General features: G+C 43.3%; 2 protein-coding genes across 12 annotated transcripts in view; one reads left to right on the top strand and one right to left on the bottom strand.

The window, feature by feature from the left end:
• CCDC150 (coiled-coil domain containing 150) overlaps positions 1-14,896 on the top strand; it is a 46,344-nt gene extending 31,448 nt beyond the window's left edge. For 6 of the 9 annotated variants that reach the window (XM_030580894.1, XM_030580897.1, XM_030580896.1 and 3 more), the window contains 12 exons: positions 1,884-2,012; positions 3,832-4,001; positions 5,764-5,857; positions 6,677-6,846; positions 7,910-8,036; positions 8,708-8,902; positions 9,506-9,574; positions 9,661-9,822; positions 10,336-10,422; positions 11,560-11,679; positions 12,138-12,289; positions 12,713-12,793. In XM_030580894.1, coding sequence (XP_030436754.1) covers positions 1,884-2,012; positions 3,832-4,001; positions 5,764-5,857; positions 6,677-6,846; positions 7,910-8,036; positions 8,708-8,902; positions 9,506-9,574; positions 9,661-9,822; positions 10,336-10,422; positions 11,560-11,679; positions 12,138-12,266 — 1,452 coding nt within the window. In that variant the 3' untranslated portion in view covers positions 12,267-12,289; positions 12,713-12,793. Of the gene's footprint in view, positions 1-1,883; positions 2,013-3,831; positions 4,002-5,763; positions 5,858-6,676; positions 6,847-7,909; positions 8,037-8,707; positions 8,903-9,505; positions 9,575-9,660; positions 9,823-10,335; positions 10,423-11,559; positions 11,680-12,137; positions 12,290-12,712 lie in introns of all 9 variants that reach the window. The other 3 variants (XM_030580893.1, XM_030580898.1, XM_030580895.1) reach the window with 3 other exon arrangements.
• Positions 1-16,140, bottom strand: part of GTF3C3 (general transcription factor IIIC subunit 3) — a 74,867-nt gene that overhangs the window by 27,966 nt on the left and 30,761 nt on the right. For 2 of the 3 annotated variants that reach the window (XR_004002695.1, XR_004002696.1), the window contains exon 20: positions 12,569-12,703. The gene's annotated coding sequence lies outside the window, so the exon portion shown is untranslated. Of the gene's footprint in view, positions 1-12,298; positions 12,704-16,140 lie in introns of those variants that run through there. The other variant, XM_030580902.1, reaches the window with a different exon arrangement.

The raw sequence follows: 16,140 nt of genomic DNA, 5'->3' as shown, positions 1-16,140 counted from the left end.
ACTGAAACAAACTAGCAGAGTTGCCCAGCCTACAGCCTACCAGAGCATTTCAATACAATCTACTAATGGCCGATTCACTAGCATTTTGTCATCATGTGTACATCATTTTAGTTTACACAAGTGTATAAATAGATAATACTATACATAGAAACAATCTATCCAAATACACACAAAAGAAGCTGAACTTAAAATACAAATCAATACAGGTGACTTTAAATCTTATTAAAATAGGTAGAATCTGTTTGGCCAGTACAAGTTTGTGCCTAGGTTTATGTGGCCCTCCTGTGTAATAATGTTGGGCACCTCTGAATTAGATGATGGAAACTTACGGCAGTTTCAGGGGGCACTAATAATTAAATTGTTAGCAAAAATGAGGAAATACTGGAAAATACCAAATACAGGTGTCTTTGGGAGCTTCTTGTTTAGAAAGGTGCAGGCTCAGTTAATTCAGTCCACTTAGAAGACAAAGTTTTCAGACTGAAATTATTTCTGATTCTAGACTTGAGATAATGTAGTTGTGGTCCTGTCTGAACTGTTGATGTAAAAAGGCCAGACCACCTTCTGACTGATGCTATATATTTAGTTTGTTGGAAGACAATCAAGTTTGGTTTGTAATGGGATTGGGACAAAGGAAGCCCTCTGTGTTCTAAATTGTATCTCGGTAGCCCAGTTGAGAAGCTGTGAACTTGATTTACAAGCAGAAGTTTCAAGGAACAGGTAGAAACAAACTTTGAGTTACCCTGGCTGACACAAAGTAGATCACCTTTGATTTTGAGAAAGCCAAAAGTATTTAAGCTTTAAAGTGTTTTTTTCCCTTAGGAAGCAGAGATTGGAGAATACTCAGAGGACATCACTAAAAGTTATATTTTTGAAATAAAAAATAGCAACTGGCTTATTCTGGTTTCCATTTTTTAGACAATATGTCAGCAGTTTGGCTAAAATCTCTTTCTTTCTGCCATCTCTTTTTGAATTACCTATTTTGTGTTCTCTTTTAATATTAAAACAAGTGGTATACCCAGAGACTTGTTCCTATGCCTAGAACTATTGTTATGGCTGGCAGTATCCAGAGGAGTCTCATGAAAAGTGGCCTTTGGATTTTGCAAATAATTGACTTGTCCCTCCTTCCTCTCTGTTACAAACTCTGGATTATAAGGATTGTGTTTACTGGGAGATTAGTGAGCGTCGCTCTTTTTTTGCTTAGTCTGAATTTCTTATTTCATCTGATTTTAATTTTGTCAGATGTTATATAAAATATTGCAGATCTCTAATGATAATAAATGTAACAATTAAACAGTAACATGCACTAAAATGAGGAAATGCTTGAAGTATAGATGATCTGCAGTGAGAAACCATAAAGTAATGACTATTGATAAAGCAAGCACCCGTGACTCTGTACATCGTAACAAATATTTAAAAATCCGTTAAACTAGAAGACTATTCTCTAAAAATAAAACCAAGGAAATAAATCCTATTAATAGATTCAGGAGAAAACACAGTTGCTTGTTTCACTGCTGCTCATGTTTAATTTATTTTCAAGCTTGGATTCTGAGGGAAATATTGGATCTTTGTTTCATAGAAGTCAAGAAGAGGGTTAATGCCCCCTGAAGGAAACTACTGCAGCCCCTACTGGGGTTGGAGTTTCCAGTTCCATCTCTTTGTCTCCCTCACCGAGGCTGGATGAGGGTTGGCAATTTCTTTATAATGCTTGTTTTGAAAAATAAAATCTCTTGTTCTAAATACCGAATCAAGGAGTCTAGATTTCAGGACATCTGGACCATTTCGCTGGTAAAGTCCCTCTATCACCTTAAATTGTAAACTATTAGAACCAATTCCTTTAATTTGGAAAACTAGAATTCACCTTCTTTCTCTGTCTCTTTGCAAAGGCACAGACCACTCTTGAACAGAAAGAAGAAGAATTTTCTATTGCAATCAAGTCCCGTGATGAGGCATTGCAAGAAAGTCAGAAAATTAAGAGGCACATGGAAGCCATGGAAGAGAGGGAGAAGCAAAAGGCAAGGAAACAGGATTTTTCTTTAAAGGAGACAAATCTGATATAGTCTGGCTCAGATTCCAGCACAGCAAATTTAAACATCAACATAAGTCTTATTAGCCTGTTGATGTCTACATGGACAACAGTGCTCCAATACTGGTTCTGGAATGAGTGTATCAGCAATTGGGACCTGATTCTTCTCTTACATGAGTGTAAATCAGGAGTTAACACTTATGTAAAATGGGTGTGAGGAATCCCCAATTTTATATTTAATGTTTGGCCCTAAACTTTTGAATAAGGGTGCAAAACGGAGTCTGGCAGATGCAACATAGTCAATGTGGACTTCATAGTGGACAGTACCACAACATGCTATTAGAGTTTGTATTCCACTCTTGCTTGTGCCCTATGCTGATGAGAACTGAATGCCACAGAGGCAGCATGTTCAACCAGTGTTGGTAAAGTTGAAGGGGTTAAGGCTGGCCCCTCCTTAACTAGAATGACAGGTTCCTCTGATGATTACACCAAAGGGTGGGTGGGAAATGGAGAGGAATTCTGGAGAACTTTTCTCCTCCCGGCACACCTTTAAATACAGGCTGAAACAGATGTTCTGATAATTGGGCCTACAAATTTACCCTAATTGTGAAGTAAACTGTAAATAGTAAGTGAAAGTTCATAAGATGTCACAAATCATAACAAATGTTGACGGGAAAAGACAGACTGAATGAGTCCATTAACCACTCCTTTTTGGAGGCCTTAAAGTGACTTTTGAGAAAAAAATTGGCTACTGGCTGCCACTCGCACCATCTCTTGGGACTCTGTCATCCTGATCCTGAGAGATGTCCTGACCAGGCCAGAGAGAGGGAGCCAGGTGACACTGCCACTGGCTCCAGCAGAATCCCAAATACCACTTGGGATGTGAGACGACTTCTCCTCACCCCGCCCAAAAGTATGTGCTTTTCCTTCCCTGCCTTATTTCTTCTTTCCTATCTCCCCTCCTTTTTCCTTCTGTCTAATAAACTCTGGCTTAGCTGGCCAAGATTATATTTTGTAACATTGGTAAGCCTGTGACCAGAAAGAGGCAGCTAAATGCAGTGCCCTCCAAAATATGCAACACCCTTGATGCGGGCACACATTTGCTAGGTCTCGGAGTGAATAAGATCAGATACTGTGCCTGTGTTTTTCCAGCAGTGAAGCTGCAAGTGAAAGACAACACCATACACAGAAACTTCATTTTCTATCTTTGCTGTTCTTTTCTCTCTCCTTGTGTGTGTGTGTTTGTCTTGTTTTATCTTTTAGGTAGTGGAATTGGACTTTAACAAGAAGAAGAAAAAGAACTGCGCATACCCATCTTTACTTCTTTTCTTTTCCCCAAAAGGACAATTATTACCATCTTTAATACCGTCTAAAAAAACTATCAGACAAGGTTTTTTTTTTCCCTTTTCTAAAAGGAAAGGAAACAAGGGATGTTGTTGAAATGAAAACCGTATTTAATACTTTTCATTTGAAATGCTTTAACTGTGTTTCCTTCTTTTCTTTATCTTTAATACAAGGCTAAAAGGATTTTTAATTGTGCATTTGCCATGGTACTAAGCAGGCTGAAATCGCTATATACCAAACCCCAAAACTTGTTTAAAACTGTTTAATGTTGGACAGTGCCTGGGTTATGTTAACACCTTTAGCCCATACATTCCATCTAAATTAATTCAACAAAGACAAGACCAATCTTCCCTGAGCCTGCAGGGGTGTAGCCTACTTATGATTTATATAAAGAGTATGATCAAAGTGGTCTTTACTGGAAGTTAACCAAATTTCCCCCCTCTGCCTGCTTTCTTGTATTTTAGATGGCAACCTTAAAGCGCCAGCTAGAGGAGGCAAAGCAGGATAACGACAAAGTGACAGCTGTGCTGGAGAATGTGCTGGCTTCTCACAGCAGGATGCAGGCAGCTCTGGAGAAGGTGCAAACTGAGCTGGGGCGCAAGGATTCCGAGATCACAGGGCTCAGAAAAGACAGGTAACTGTGCTTGAAACTTTCTGTACCTGCAATGTAGTGAAAAACTAGACAAGCCAGACCAAGGAATGGCTTGATCACTAGCTCTTTCCCTAGGGCTCAAGACCATTATCTGCCTTTTGGTAAGTAAGCAGATTGTATAGGACCAGAAAAGGTAGTTCCCAGTGAACCCAGTTTGTTTTTATAGTCCCTGCAGGTAGTTTTTTTCCTGCAATATTGGGAGAATGGAGTCATAGCAGTGAAGCACCAGCTGATCTGCCCCTCGGGTACACATGACCAGTTCTGTAAGGGTTGTAGTTGAGAATACACTGCCTTCTCTGTTAACCTACCTATCATTCTTGTGCAACAGGCACACTGCACTTACTTCATAAAAATATCTCCAGAAGTCAATCATGTATAGGGATTTATAACTGGGAATAGTGGGAGTCAACATCCAAAAACCTTTTTCATACTGTTTTAATACCGTTAACTAAGGGATCGGCAACCTTTGGCACGTGGCCCATCAGGTTTGCCGCTCCAGGCCAATGGGGGCTGCAGGAAGGGCAGCCTGCACATCCCTCAGCCCGCGCTGCTTCCCACAGCCCTCATTGGCCTGGGGCAGCAAACCGTGGCCAGTGGGAGCTGCGATCGGCCAAACCTGCGGACGCAGCAGGTAAAACTGGCCCGGCCTGTCAGGGGCTTAACCTGATGGGCCACATGCAAAAGGTTGCCAATCCCTGCCTTAACATATAACATTTTTCCCCACTGAGGTATAACTCCTTGAGTATCTCTGCAAATTTCAGGGTGCATATACCCTGCAATGTGTCTTACTTTGTGTAGTAACTGTTGATCGTTTTAAATTTTAGGAGAAGTGCTCTGTTATTATAAGGCTAATATCTGATAATTAAATCCCTGTAGGAATTTATGTAGGCATCTAGCAGAGAGGAGATTGTAGTGTAAATGTAAATAGCATATTAACTGTATTTTTGTCTCTGATCTAAACTTGACTAGCGCATGGAAAGAATACTCCATTTCCTGTGAGGACAGAATTTATTCTGTATTTCTTTGAGATTTTTATTCTTGTTTGAACCAGTTAACATCCTGGCCCAAAAATCTCACAGGTCAAAGATATCTGAGAATTTGCAACACTTTCCTCCTTATGTTTGTGGACTCTGTGTAAACTGTAAAAGAAAGTTTCAGATTAATGAGTTGGCAGAACATGTAATTACAGTTGTGATGTGAGCCAGTGAAGCATGTCAGCCACATGTACAATGGTATTTATGGGCAGGCAACTCCTGTCAGCTATGTATATAGTGCCAGTCATGATACTATAGGCCAGCAATCCCTGTGTGGCAGATTTTCATAAATGGGAGATGACTGTACATTGCCTCACAGCAAATCATAGTGCTGGAAACTCGATAATGCTATAAAATTAAAACTGATCTTGGATGCCTAGACCTATGGCTATACCAGTTAGCCAACATTAATGTCATTTGGCCTCTACCTTTACATGCTGCTTGGGAATACACCAGGTGGTATGATATCAGTGGCTGAAGCCAATTCATAGTCTCATGGTGTGCGTAAGAAAGGGGGAAGAAATTGGGGGTTGAGAGAGAAGATGGACTGAAATTAAAATTTAGTTCTAGTCCAAACCAAATACTTTGAAGGTAGAAAACTGAACTGTGATATGATCTCCGCTCAACAGGGGAAAGGAATGCATAGGTAGCTTTGCTGTTAACCATGCCCCTTGACCGATTCTTTATTCTTTCACTCCTTGTGTTTGCAGGACCCAGAACCAACAAAAAATCCAGAGGTTAGAGGTAGAATTGGAACAGTACCGGGCCAAACTGGTTGTCGTAGAAACTCAGCACAATAGTCAGGTAGAGACCAAGTTTTTCCAATAACAGGTTTGATTAGTTCTGTGGTACTGAACCATCCTGCTTTTTTGGAAGATGGAATGTGGGGGATTACCTGCTGGGAAACTTACAAGGCAAAATCTGTAAACATTGGGGTAGATCATTTTCTGGAGATTATAGAAAGGAAGTTTTACTCCATCCGGAGATGCCTTGAGAGAGGTAAACTTCCATCTATCTTCAAACGGGAACAGAGAATGTGGACAAAATATTTCTGAAATGTGCATTTCCTTCTCATGAATACCTTTATTTTGTTCTTCACATTCTCCTCTTTACCTCTTTTTTGTGGGGGGGTGGAGGCGGGGGTGGGAGCACTGCTGCTTGTGTTTAAACTTAAAAATATTTAGTCTAGTCTTCTGTTTTTTGCTGGTGGCACTGGAGGCATGTTTTGGGCCATGTCTATACCAGGAGCAAGTTAAAACAAAATGGGTTTTAAATCACAATTCTAACACTTAAAGACAATTTTGCCCTTAACATAGAGAGGGCTACTGTTAGTGTCAGTCATGGTTATGGTGTCTTGTGAAGCCTTGATGGAAAGCAGGATGTGATGCTTGGTCTTCACAAACATCTTTCCTCTGGCAAATACAAATGGTGTGTTAGCAGCCTCTGCTTAATGATTATCAATTGTGGGCAACTGGTGGCCAGAATTCCAGTCCAGCAAATTGACACTGACTGAGAAGAAGATCCCTTCTGTTCTTACGGGGAGGTGGTGAGGGAAGGAGTGTTTATACAAATTCTTTTCATTCAACTAAATATAAAGTAGATCTCTCTCTCTTTACCCCGGAGGTGGACCCACTTTGTAAAGCACTAGAAGTCGCTAGAGCAGACAACAAGAAACTTGCTTTGAGTTTGGAACAAGCTCTGCAGGCCAATAGTACCCTGCAGAGCAAGCTGATACATACTCAGGAAGAATTGGACAGGAAAGGAATTGAGCATCAGCAACTAATGGCCTGCAGGTAAGAACATGTGCAAGGTGCCGTGGCTGCGGAACACTTCGCTTTTCCATTTCTAACTGCAGAGCTTGTGACCCTTTCCATCCTTTTGTCAGTTATAGAATATTGTAGTTGGAAGGGACCTCAGGTTATCTAGTCCAGCCCCCTGCTCAAAGCAGGACCAATCCCCAGACAGATTTTTAACCCAGTTTCCTAAATGGCCCCCTTAAGGACTGAACTCACAACCCTGGGTTTAGCAGGCCAATGCTCAAACCACTGAGCTATCCCTCTCCCTCAATTGCAGCAACAATCTCTGTGGTATGGCTGTTGAGCCAGCAGCTTGGTGGGTTGATGGACTGGTGCAAAGCCACATGAACAAGCTGTTTGCCTGCTGATGCAGGGACTTCTCCAGGCTCCTCTGCAGTGTTGGAAGGCTGCAAATGGAGCCCAGTCTTTCCTCTGGCTGTATGTGTGGCACAGCACAGAACACAGGAGCACTATGCTATTGTTTGAGTAAGTAACATGCCTGCGTGGCTGGCAGCACTTGCCACTGATAGCCTTGCAATATGGCTGTTGTTCCTGTACTGCCAACAGGGGATGGGGCGGGGAAGGAGTCTGCCTCCTGGAAATTGCAGGCTGCTTGCTGATGGAAATCCTTCATGATTTCCTTAGAGATGAGGAATGCCATGAGCTGGAGCACTCCACCTCATTCTCCTGGGAGAACTCTGCAAGCTGGCCTACAGCAGCCACCTGCTGGCTCTGAGGGGAAAGGCTCCCTCAGGCAAGGAGAATGTGTCTTATATTGCTATTTGGAGCTGTTGTTGAGGAAATAAATGTGCTGAACGTGCAGTTGGATGAACAGATTGAACTGGCCTCCTGGACGGCCATGGTTCAAAAGCTAAGTCAAATCTTTGTGGCACACATAATGTGGCAAAATGAGGCCCAGCTAAGCAGAGGAAATATTTTTGGACCATCACTTTTTTCTGCTGTTTTCCTTTTGTGGCCAGGTCGTCCCACTTGTAGCGTTTATGAATTCACTCAGTATGGTTTATTTCCTATAGCTTGTGTCTTCCTTCTTTCTTAAAAGGGAGCAGCTAATTGAAGAAGCCACAATGGAAGAAAGGCTGTATACCGAACGCTTGGAGTCCTTGAAGAAGCAGTTTCAGATCGAGCGAGAGGCTATGAGGAAAGCAGGTCACAGGGAATCTGCTGAGGTGAGGAGGGACAGAACTGCAAGATTCCTTCCATGGTCAGTGTCCTGAGAAGAGCTCTGCTTCCCAACAATAAGAAAACAAAAAAGTGACACTTCTTGTCCCCCTTTTGCGTTGCAGTGTCACTTGGTAGCAACATAGATTGTTTTGGCCTGCAGTGGACAAGGTGACGCTCTGGTGGCTGTAGCATAGTTAGTGATAAATTTATCATGTCTGTCCCTCCCCTTTTGTTTTTTGTGCAAACCTAACTATTTCCTTCTAGGGCCTATGGAATAAACCAAAGATTAATTAGAATATGGTTTCCAGGAAGGACCAAAGGCTATAGTTTGAAGGTTGCATGATGTTTGATAGCAGCCTCCAATTATTACAAAATCCTTGTCATAACGTGGTATATGGAAGAGAAGAGGCGGTAAAACAGTCGTCTCTGCTTCTTTGGTCTGTCGTAGGCTATATTCTTTCTATAATCGGTGTCCTCTGACCACAGAAGTATTCAGAAACCCAGAGGTTAAGCTGTGTATTCTTTCATTCCCTATGAATAACTGGAGGATCCAGCTTACCAGCTACTTACCAGGCACTTTTCCTGGTGATGTTCACAGGAAATACATGTCTCTGATTACCCTAGCCAGACATTTTGGGGGATGAACATGAACTAACCTCTTCAGTATGCCTCCTAGCTGAAGAAAGCCCTTGAAGAGGCTTCTTCCAAATCTGCTGAAGTGTCCCGGGCTAACAGGGAGCTGCGGCAGAAAATAATGGAGTTGGAAAAGTCCCTGGTCAGTTACAAGGAGAAGCTAAAGAGCCAAAAAGCTCAAATCAGACACTACTTGGCTTCCAAGGCTAACAACATCCAGAACACAGAAAGGATAAAGGTTTGTGCAGATACCTTTTCACTCTGAAAAACCCCGTTCATACACCATCTCTCCCCAGAATGGGAAGAACTACTGCTGTCACTGCAGCGGGGCCAGGCCAGAATGCTGCCATTGGGATGGAAAAAACCTGGTGCCAATAGGAGTCTGATAGTGTCAGTAACAGCTGGGAAATGCTTGTCCTTAAGTTTCTTTTTTTCCTACATTAAATGCTGCTTTGGCTATGGGGTCAGTTTATAGTTCGACAGATCACTTCATGGCAGTCCTTTGTTTCCCAGTTCAGTGGATTGAATAAGGCATCTTTTTGCCAATGGATCATGCTGAAGGGAAGGGCCTGCAGCTTCTAGCCACCTTTGTGTCCTTTTATAAAAGAGTGATTTCCAGTCAGTAGAACACTGCTGGGTGCTTGTGCCTCCCTCTTCCTGTCTTAATGAAGATCCTCTGTGCTGGGCTCCAATTACACTCTGCTGCCTGCTTGCCCTCAGCAGAGCATGTGTTACTCCAAACCTCAGTCACATAGTAAGGATGGGGTTTGGAGCAGCCCAAGCTCTGTCACATGAAACAGTTCCACTGGAGCTTCCTCTTTTCATTTAAAATTATTTTCAGGAGATTGAATCTGAGCTGAGGCAAATGGAGCTGATCAAGGAGCAGTATCAGAAGAAAAACTATGAGCAGGTGGGAGCTCACTATACAACTTCCCCTTTGCATTAGATTAGAATCTGCATGCTGTCACTGAGATCTCATTTTCATACCATCCCTAGTCACAGAGCATCCAGAAATTCATGACAGAGTTAACAGGTCTTCAGAGTGAGATGCACACCTTGGCCAAAAACCAGCATGAAGTGGCAACACGGAACAGGCAGCTGGAGACCCAGCTGGAAATGGAGCAGAAAGTGCGGCAGCACCTAGAGAACCAGTGTCAGGTACCAGGTTTCAGCGTGGTAGCTGTGTTAGTCTGTATCAGTAAAAAGAACGAGGAGTACTTGTGGCACCCTAGAGACTAAGCCACGAAAGCTTACACTCAAATACATGCTAGTCTCTAAGGTGCCACAAGTACTCCTCGTTCTTTTTAGTGTCAGGTAAAATGCTCACAGCCTTGGAAATACATGATCCTGTCCTGGGGGCTGAATGCTTACTGTCTCTGACCATGTTGCTGAGCCACACCTGTAGGGTCCTATTGCCGGTAGTAGATGCTCATTCCCATGCCAAGGGGGCTTTTATAGCCTCTTTATAGCTGCTTATTGGAGCGTGGCCAGCAATGTATGGCATGTGCTTTTATGGAACTTAATATTTGACCTACTGGGCTGGGAGTTGTTATTCTACCAAAACTTTCCAGTCCAGCTTCCTGCTCATTCTGTTATATAGAAATGGGTTGTGTTATGTCCTGCATGAGCAAAATAAAAAGAGAGGTCTGGGTGTTATTTTTCTCCCTCTAGAAGCTAGACGATACAGTCAAACACTTAAAGAAATGCAAAGAGGAAACTGAGCAGAAACTGAAAGAAGCCAGTGTAGAATCGGAACAGGTGAGTACAACAGTGGGAAAGAAGAGATCCTCTGGTACAAAGCTAGAGTTATCCTCCCTTGAGGATGACAGGATTTGTTTGTGGGACATGCACTGGGGGGCCTTTTAAACATTAAGAGCAAGCCTTTGAAGAGGTGGGAAGTACGGTGCAGCCACAGTCTATTTCTCCCCATGGCAATTGGCTGGTGCTTATCCCAGGCCCTTCTTCTGTTAGAGCTCTTAACAGTCTCCTATTCAAATTATTATAGTTTAGTTGGGCCTGCAAGAGGTAATTCTCTCCATGTTGGTCAGTTTCCACCTGGTTCAGTGGCTGGTGTGTGTTGACAGGTTTAAAACACCTGCTCCATAATCTGTCCTCTCCATTAAGTAGTGTGTGAGCTGCTATGTTGTATCATTTTGAATGACATTACACCAAACCACGTCTGTTAAAGGTGTCACATTTCCCCATGCACCTCATCGCTTATTGAAAGCTGATGGTATTGCACAGTAATAGTCCAAAGCACGATACCTTACAGAAGTGTTACTACAGTAATTTGGTTCCAAGTGTACAGTGCTGTAATTACTTTACAAGGGAGGTCTCCAGTGTAGGTAAGGGAGGAAGGTCCTTTCACTTCAAACTCTACAGTACTTTGTAGCATCTGCATATAGGATTGTCCTTAACAAGAGTTCTTGCTAACACAGGATGTGAAATAACTTGCTAATACAGTGGGAGTGGTAATTTTACAGCATTTGTTGTTCTTTAAATGATCCTGGTGCCAGCACATTGCGAAGCAAAGGCCAAGCTCTCTCCCCTCGTTCTTCTGTGGCTTGCTGTAATTAGCCTTCATTTTACTCTCTTCCTCTACCACCTTCTTCATGCTTTTCCCTCCAGTTAGAATTGTCTTCTCTTGGGTTAGTGCCAATGAGAGGCCCATTAGTTACCCAATAAGGGGGTAACAGCAGTGCAGTGTGGACCTTTCCACCCCCTCTACAATGTTGCAAGAGGAGGCCAGGATAGCCAAGGGGCATGCTCTATGCTTACACAGAGGTGGGAGATTTAAAGAAGTGTGGCTTTGGAATTCGGCCTGTCCGCTGTGCAGCCCAGACGTTGGAAATGCTAACAGTTCTCTTTCTGACTCCAATCACTACTCTTCCTCAGATCACAGCTAACCTGGAGGAAGCTCATCACTGGTTCAAATCTAAGTTTGACAGCCTGCAGCTCGAGCTAGTGAAAAACAAACAGCAGAATATCCCCAGCGAAAGGAACTACGGCAAGGAGGTAAATAAAGGGAATTGCTTTTACTTTCAAGGTAGAGGTGCATAGTTAATGGGAGGATGAGAAACAGGGAACAGCCTGTAGTAGAGTTCCCTGTGTATGTGTCAGAAGAGCAATGGTATTAGTGCAGCCAAGCAGTGCTGTTGCAGGGAAGAGTGCTGGCACTTGTTGAAATGAAAGTAATAGCAAGGTCATGCAGGACTGTAGCAGGGGTTTCCTATACAGAGGTGAGTACCAGTGCCAGAAAAAAGCCAACACTATTTTTTTGGATACATATAACATGGGCAGGAGACAGTTTCTGGAGAACTATAAGAAAACTCTGCCCTGTTGTGATGTTCTGCTGTATGCAGAGCAGGAGTAGAGAGGCGTGATCTCCAAACAAAAGTTTCCCCACCTCAAGTGAGGGGAAGAGCAAACCTCAGACCAAAACTTTCCCCCTCTTTTCTATCTCATTTCTTTAGGAGGTTAAAGGTGACAATCAGAATTTTGGTTTCTTAAGCCCTGTTGACTTCTGCAGTTCCCATCAGCCCCCACCTCTCTCAGCCCAACTAGCATCTCCTTGGGGCAGGAGGACACTCTCAAAGGAGTAAGCCCCTGGACAAAGGTTTAAAAGTTCAGTTTGTTCTCTCACTTCTTGCTGATGTTTCACAGGATATGCTTATTTGGTGGGCAAATGACATTTGTTTAACCTACTAGGGCAAGGTGGGGACAAGAGAGGAAGCCCCTTTCTCTCCATTATCCGTGTCTTGCTTCTCTCCAGCTACATTTTATTTCTGATTAAGCTCCTACCCAAAAAACTGTATTGAAAATGAGTGGCTCTAGCATGCCTTCCATGACTGCTGCCATTCTCGCCGACACTCATCCAAACAGTTCTGTAAAGAGTTGTCCTTACCTTGTTTTGTATGGAGATCTCAGAGCCTTTGTTACAGCTGTGGCAATTCCCAGATAGCTGTTTGACCTGCCTCTAAAGATGTATCTTGAGCTGCTGCAATCTCTGTATTTTCTGCTGTTGTTCATTGGGAATGTCCTTTAACAGATGGAGAAGGAAAAAGCTGTGAAACTCCCTAGCCAAGCCTCCCTGAATCGCTGGGAGACCAAACAGCAGCTCAAACTCATCTCCAGGAAGTACCAATCAGAGCTAGACAGGAAGTGATGTCATCTAACCCAGGCAATTCCAGGCTGCCATACCACCCTGCAGCTGTGAACACCACAGTTCAGACCAGTTCTTCACATGCTGGAAGATGAGCCCTAAGGCTGAAGTATCTTGATCTATAAGCATCTCCATATTTCAGAAGATTTTTAAGTGGGTATAAGCAGAGGTCCTGTATGAACTGGGTCTGCTCTGTATCAGTGAGGATGACCCTTCAAATAAAATGCACATTGACTGGCTGGCTGATAGACCAGTGCAGACAGGTTTTGGAATATTAATTTAAATTGTGTACTCCAGTTCAGCTTAGCTAATGAGTCTCACCTGTCTGACACATACTAGAATGTATCATTTTGTGAAGCAGATGTCCATTTCCCCCATCCTAACATGGTCTTTGAGTGTGACTAGTTTGCTTAAATGCTTCATCATGGAACCATAATTTATAACAAAGAAATTATTCCTCTCCCTACAGCTTCCTATACAAGTAAGTTTATGTTCTGGATCTTTGTCTCCAGTCACATCTCTGATTTGTGTTTTAGCAGCGCAAGAGGAGTGTAGTGGGTTGGAATGAGCCCTGCAAAGTGAGGAGGCATCATTATTATTGAGAGCTCAGATTGCTGTGCAGGGATTCTGCCTATCTAGAGGATGGTCTACTGGATTCCTAGGCTGGTGATGGTAAACTTGCTGAAACAGGACAGTTGTCCACTGTTGGATACTGACGGTTGCCTGACCAGTACAGGGAGGTTCCCTTCTTTGGGAGGACAGTGTCCTTGGGCAATTGCAGGTGTCCAAGGCTCCATTGCTGGAAGGTGCTCCATGTGGGTGTGAGAGGGGGCCAGGTAGAACAGCTTGCACCATTGGTAACCATGTGATTAGTAGAGTTGGCTAATTCTGCCCCACCATGAAACAAGCTACCCAAAGGGCAGGAGGTGTTCAGAGCAGGTGCTATACACCCGTAGTTGCAGTGGGTTAAGACTACCATTCCCTTACGATATAGAAACGAACAATTTTCATCCACTGTTCAATTAATGAGCACTTATGAGTAGCTCAGATTCCCTCCTTAAAACTCCATCTGCCTCAGCTTACAGTGTAACCCAGTTACAGCAGATGTGCTGTTACACACCTAATTAATAATTGCAGCGCTGTTTCCTAAGCGTCCTCCAGTTGTCTGATCTATTTGTTTCTGTGGAGCTAGTGTGACGCTCTGGGGCAGAAGCCATCCCTTCCACTGTTGTGTCTACAGGACCAAGCATATTGCTGGGACTTGGCAAATAACAATCATTCCACCCATTTTATATCCCTACTGCTGTAGCATAATTAGGTTTATATGACAACAGCCTGAACTATTGTTTTAGGCCTAGTCCTGCCCCTATTGCTGTCAATGGGTATTTTGCCATTGACATCAGTGAAAACAGGCTCAGACCCTTAGTGATTACGCACTTGATTGGAAGCCCATTGAAGCTAATCTTTCATTAACTTCAGTAGCCTTTGGCTCAGGCCCTAAATCCTAAAGAGTTATGTTCCTGAAATTCTTAAGCAGCAGAAGCCTTCAAGACAACCTTATGTTCCTCCCCCCACCGGCGAGCTGAGTTTCTGCATACCACATCACTTCTGAGTGGCGGGATTAAAATTAGCCTATGTGTAGGATTCTGTTCTAGAGCCCTGTTCTCCTCTCAGGTCAGTATCAGTAGTGTAGTCTAACTCTGCCAACTTTAGCTAGGCAGAGCCTGAAACCAACCTAGCGTGGCACTGGCTGCCTTATCTCACACTGCATCTGTTTGTCATTAACAGTTAGCCACATAGCTAGATCAAAACACGCTGCCCTTCGTCTAGAAAGAGATGCTGTGCAGTATGATAAAGTGGCAGGGGAAGACATCTTCAAATGCTACCATCCAGTTTCCTTTCTTTGGAGTTGTTGCTACCAAAGAGCTGCTGTTTTAGTGATTTGAGGGCATGGATTCCTTCTTTCAGCAGGCCCTCTTTTCACAGATACAGGGCACTAGCGTGCTGTGTGTACAGATATCTAATCTGCTGACTTTGTATTTAAATAGTCATTAAATCTGCTTTAAATTACTACAGTATTTGCAGTTTGTCATTCTAATCCATGGTGCATGAAACGTATTATTTCTTTTAAAGAAGTCCACAATAAGCACTTGTCCTGAGATGTTTAGGATTGAGTTTGGTGAGACTTAGGTGCAGTCTAAGCATAGAGTAATACTTACACTGCTATAGTGCTTTCCATCCTAACCATTACCAAACTATGGGCTATATACTTGCCTGCTACAGTAAAGCCCAGAGGATGGGACAAAGGACTGGGAAAATGCCTTGCTGTTCACTGAATATGTCCTCCTTCATGGTGAGATTTGGGGAGTAGCAGAAGAGGTAGTAAGGGGGGGCAGGGAGAGCTCAGTGGTTTGAGCATTGGCCTGCTACCCCCAGGGTTATGAGTTCAATCCTTGAGGGGGCCATTTAGGGAACAGGGGTTAAAAAACAAACAAACAGTCAGGGGATTTGTCCTGCTTCCAGCAGGGGGTTGGGCTAGATGATCTCCTGAGGTCCCTTCCAACCCTGACATTCTATGCTACACCTGCATAGCAAACTGATAGGCAGAATGCAATTACCTGAATTTTACAGGCACAGTATGGTTAATGCTGGTCTTACAGACAGCACCCTGAACTTAGGCAGGAGCTCTGCTTTGCAACTGAATCAGACGACAGGTGCTCCTAGGACCATGCTGGGGCACTGACAGCAAAGGAAGAATATCAGTTCCAGAGTCACCAACCAGCCTTTCCTGCAGGGCACAGCTATTCACTGGCAGGCTGCCACCCTGCACTGACCTGCCATCACCTTACTTGGCTTCTGAGCCCTACAAAATTAGAGCAGAAATAGCTAGGACTTCACTTTTGGAGAGGTTCTGGGCTGGGTGATCTCCATATTCTGGATTCTCAAGGAGGGAAAAACCAGCTTTTTTCTTATTAGGTACTGTCTCAAGGTACACAGCTATGGACTGGACTTTCCCATGCACTTTTGGAGCGCACACGCTGTTGAAAGCCAAGGGATGTAATCTTTTAACTCAGTTTCATGGGGTGGGATTTCCAAATACACCCAACTCTTTGTGAAAGGGGACAACACGACAGCTGAGATGGCTTTATTTTCATTGTAGTAGGCTGAGTTAAAGTCAGACCTTAACTTTACCACCATACTGGTAGGAGTAGATAGATGTACACCTTTCACTGACTCTGCCATACTGTCAGTCAATGGATAATCAGTCAATAATTATAGGAAGTGTGAAATTTCTACTAAATAAACATTTTATA

The sequence above is a fragment of the Gopherus evgoodei genome, chromosome 11 (genome assembly GCF_007399415.2).
Source record: "Gopherus evgoodei ecotype Sinaloan lineage chromosome 11, rGopEvg1_v1.p, whole genome shotgun sequence".
Taxonomy (NCBI): domain Eukaryota; kingdom Metazoa; phylum Chordata; order Testudines; family Testudinidae; genus Gopherus; species Gopherus evgoodei.
This window is presented reverse-complemented; position numbering and strand designations above follow the sequence as displayed.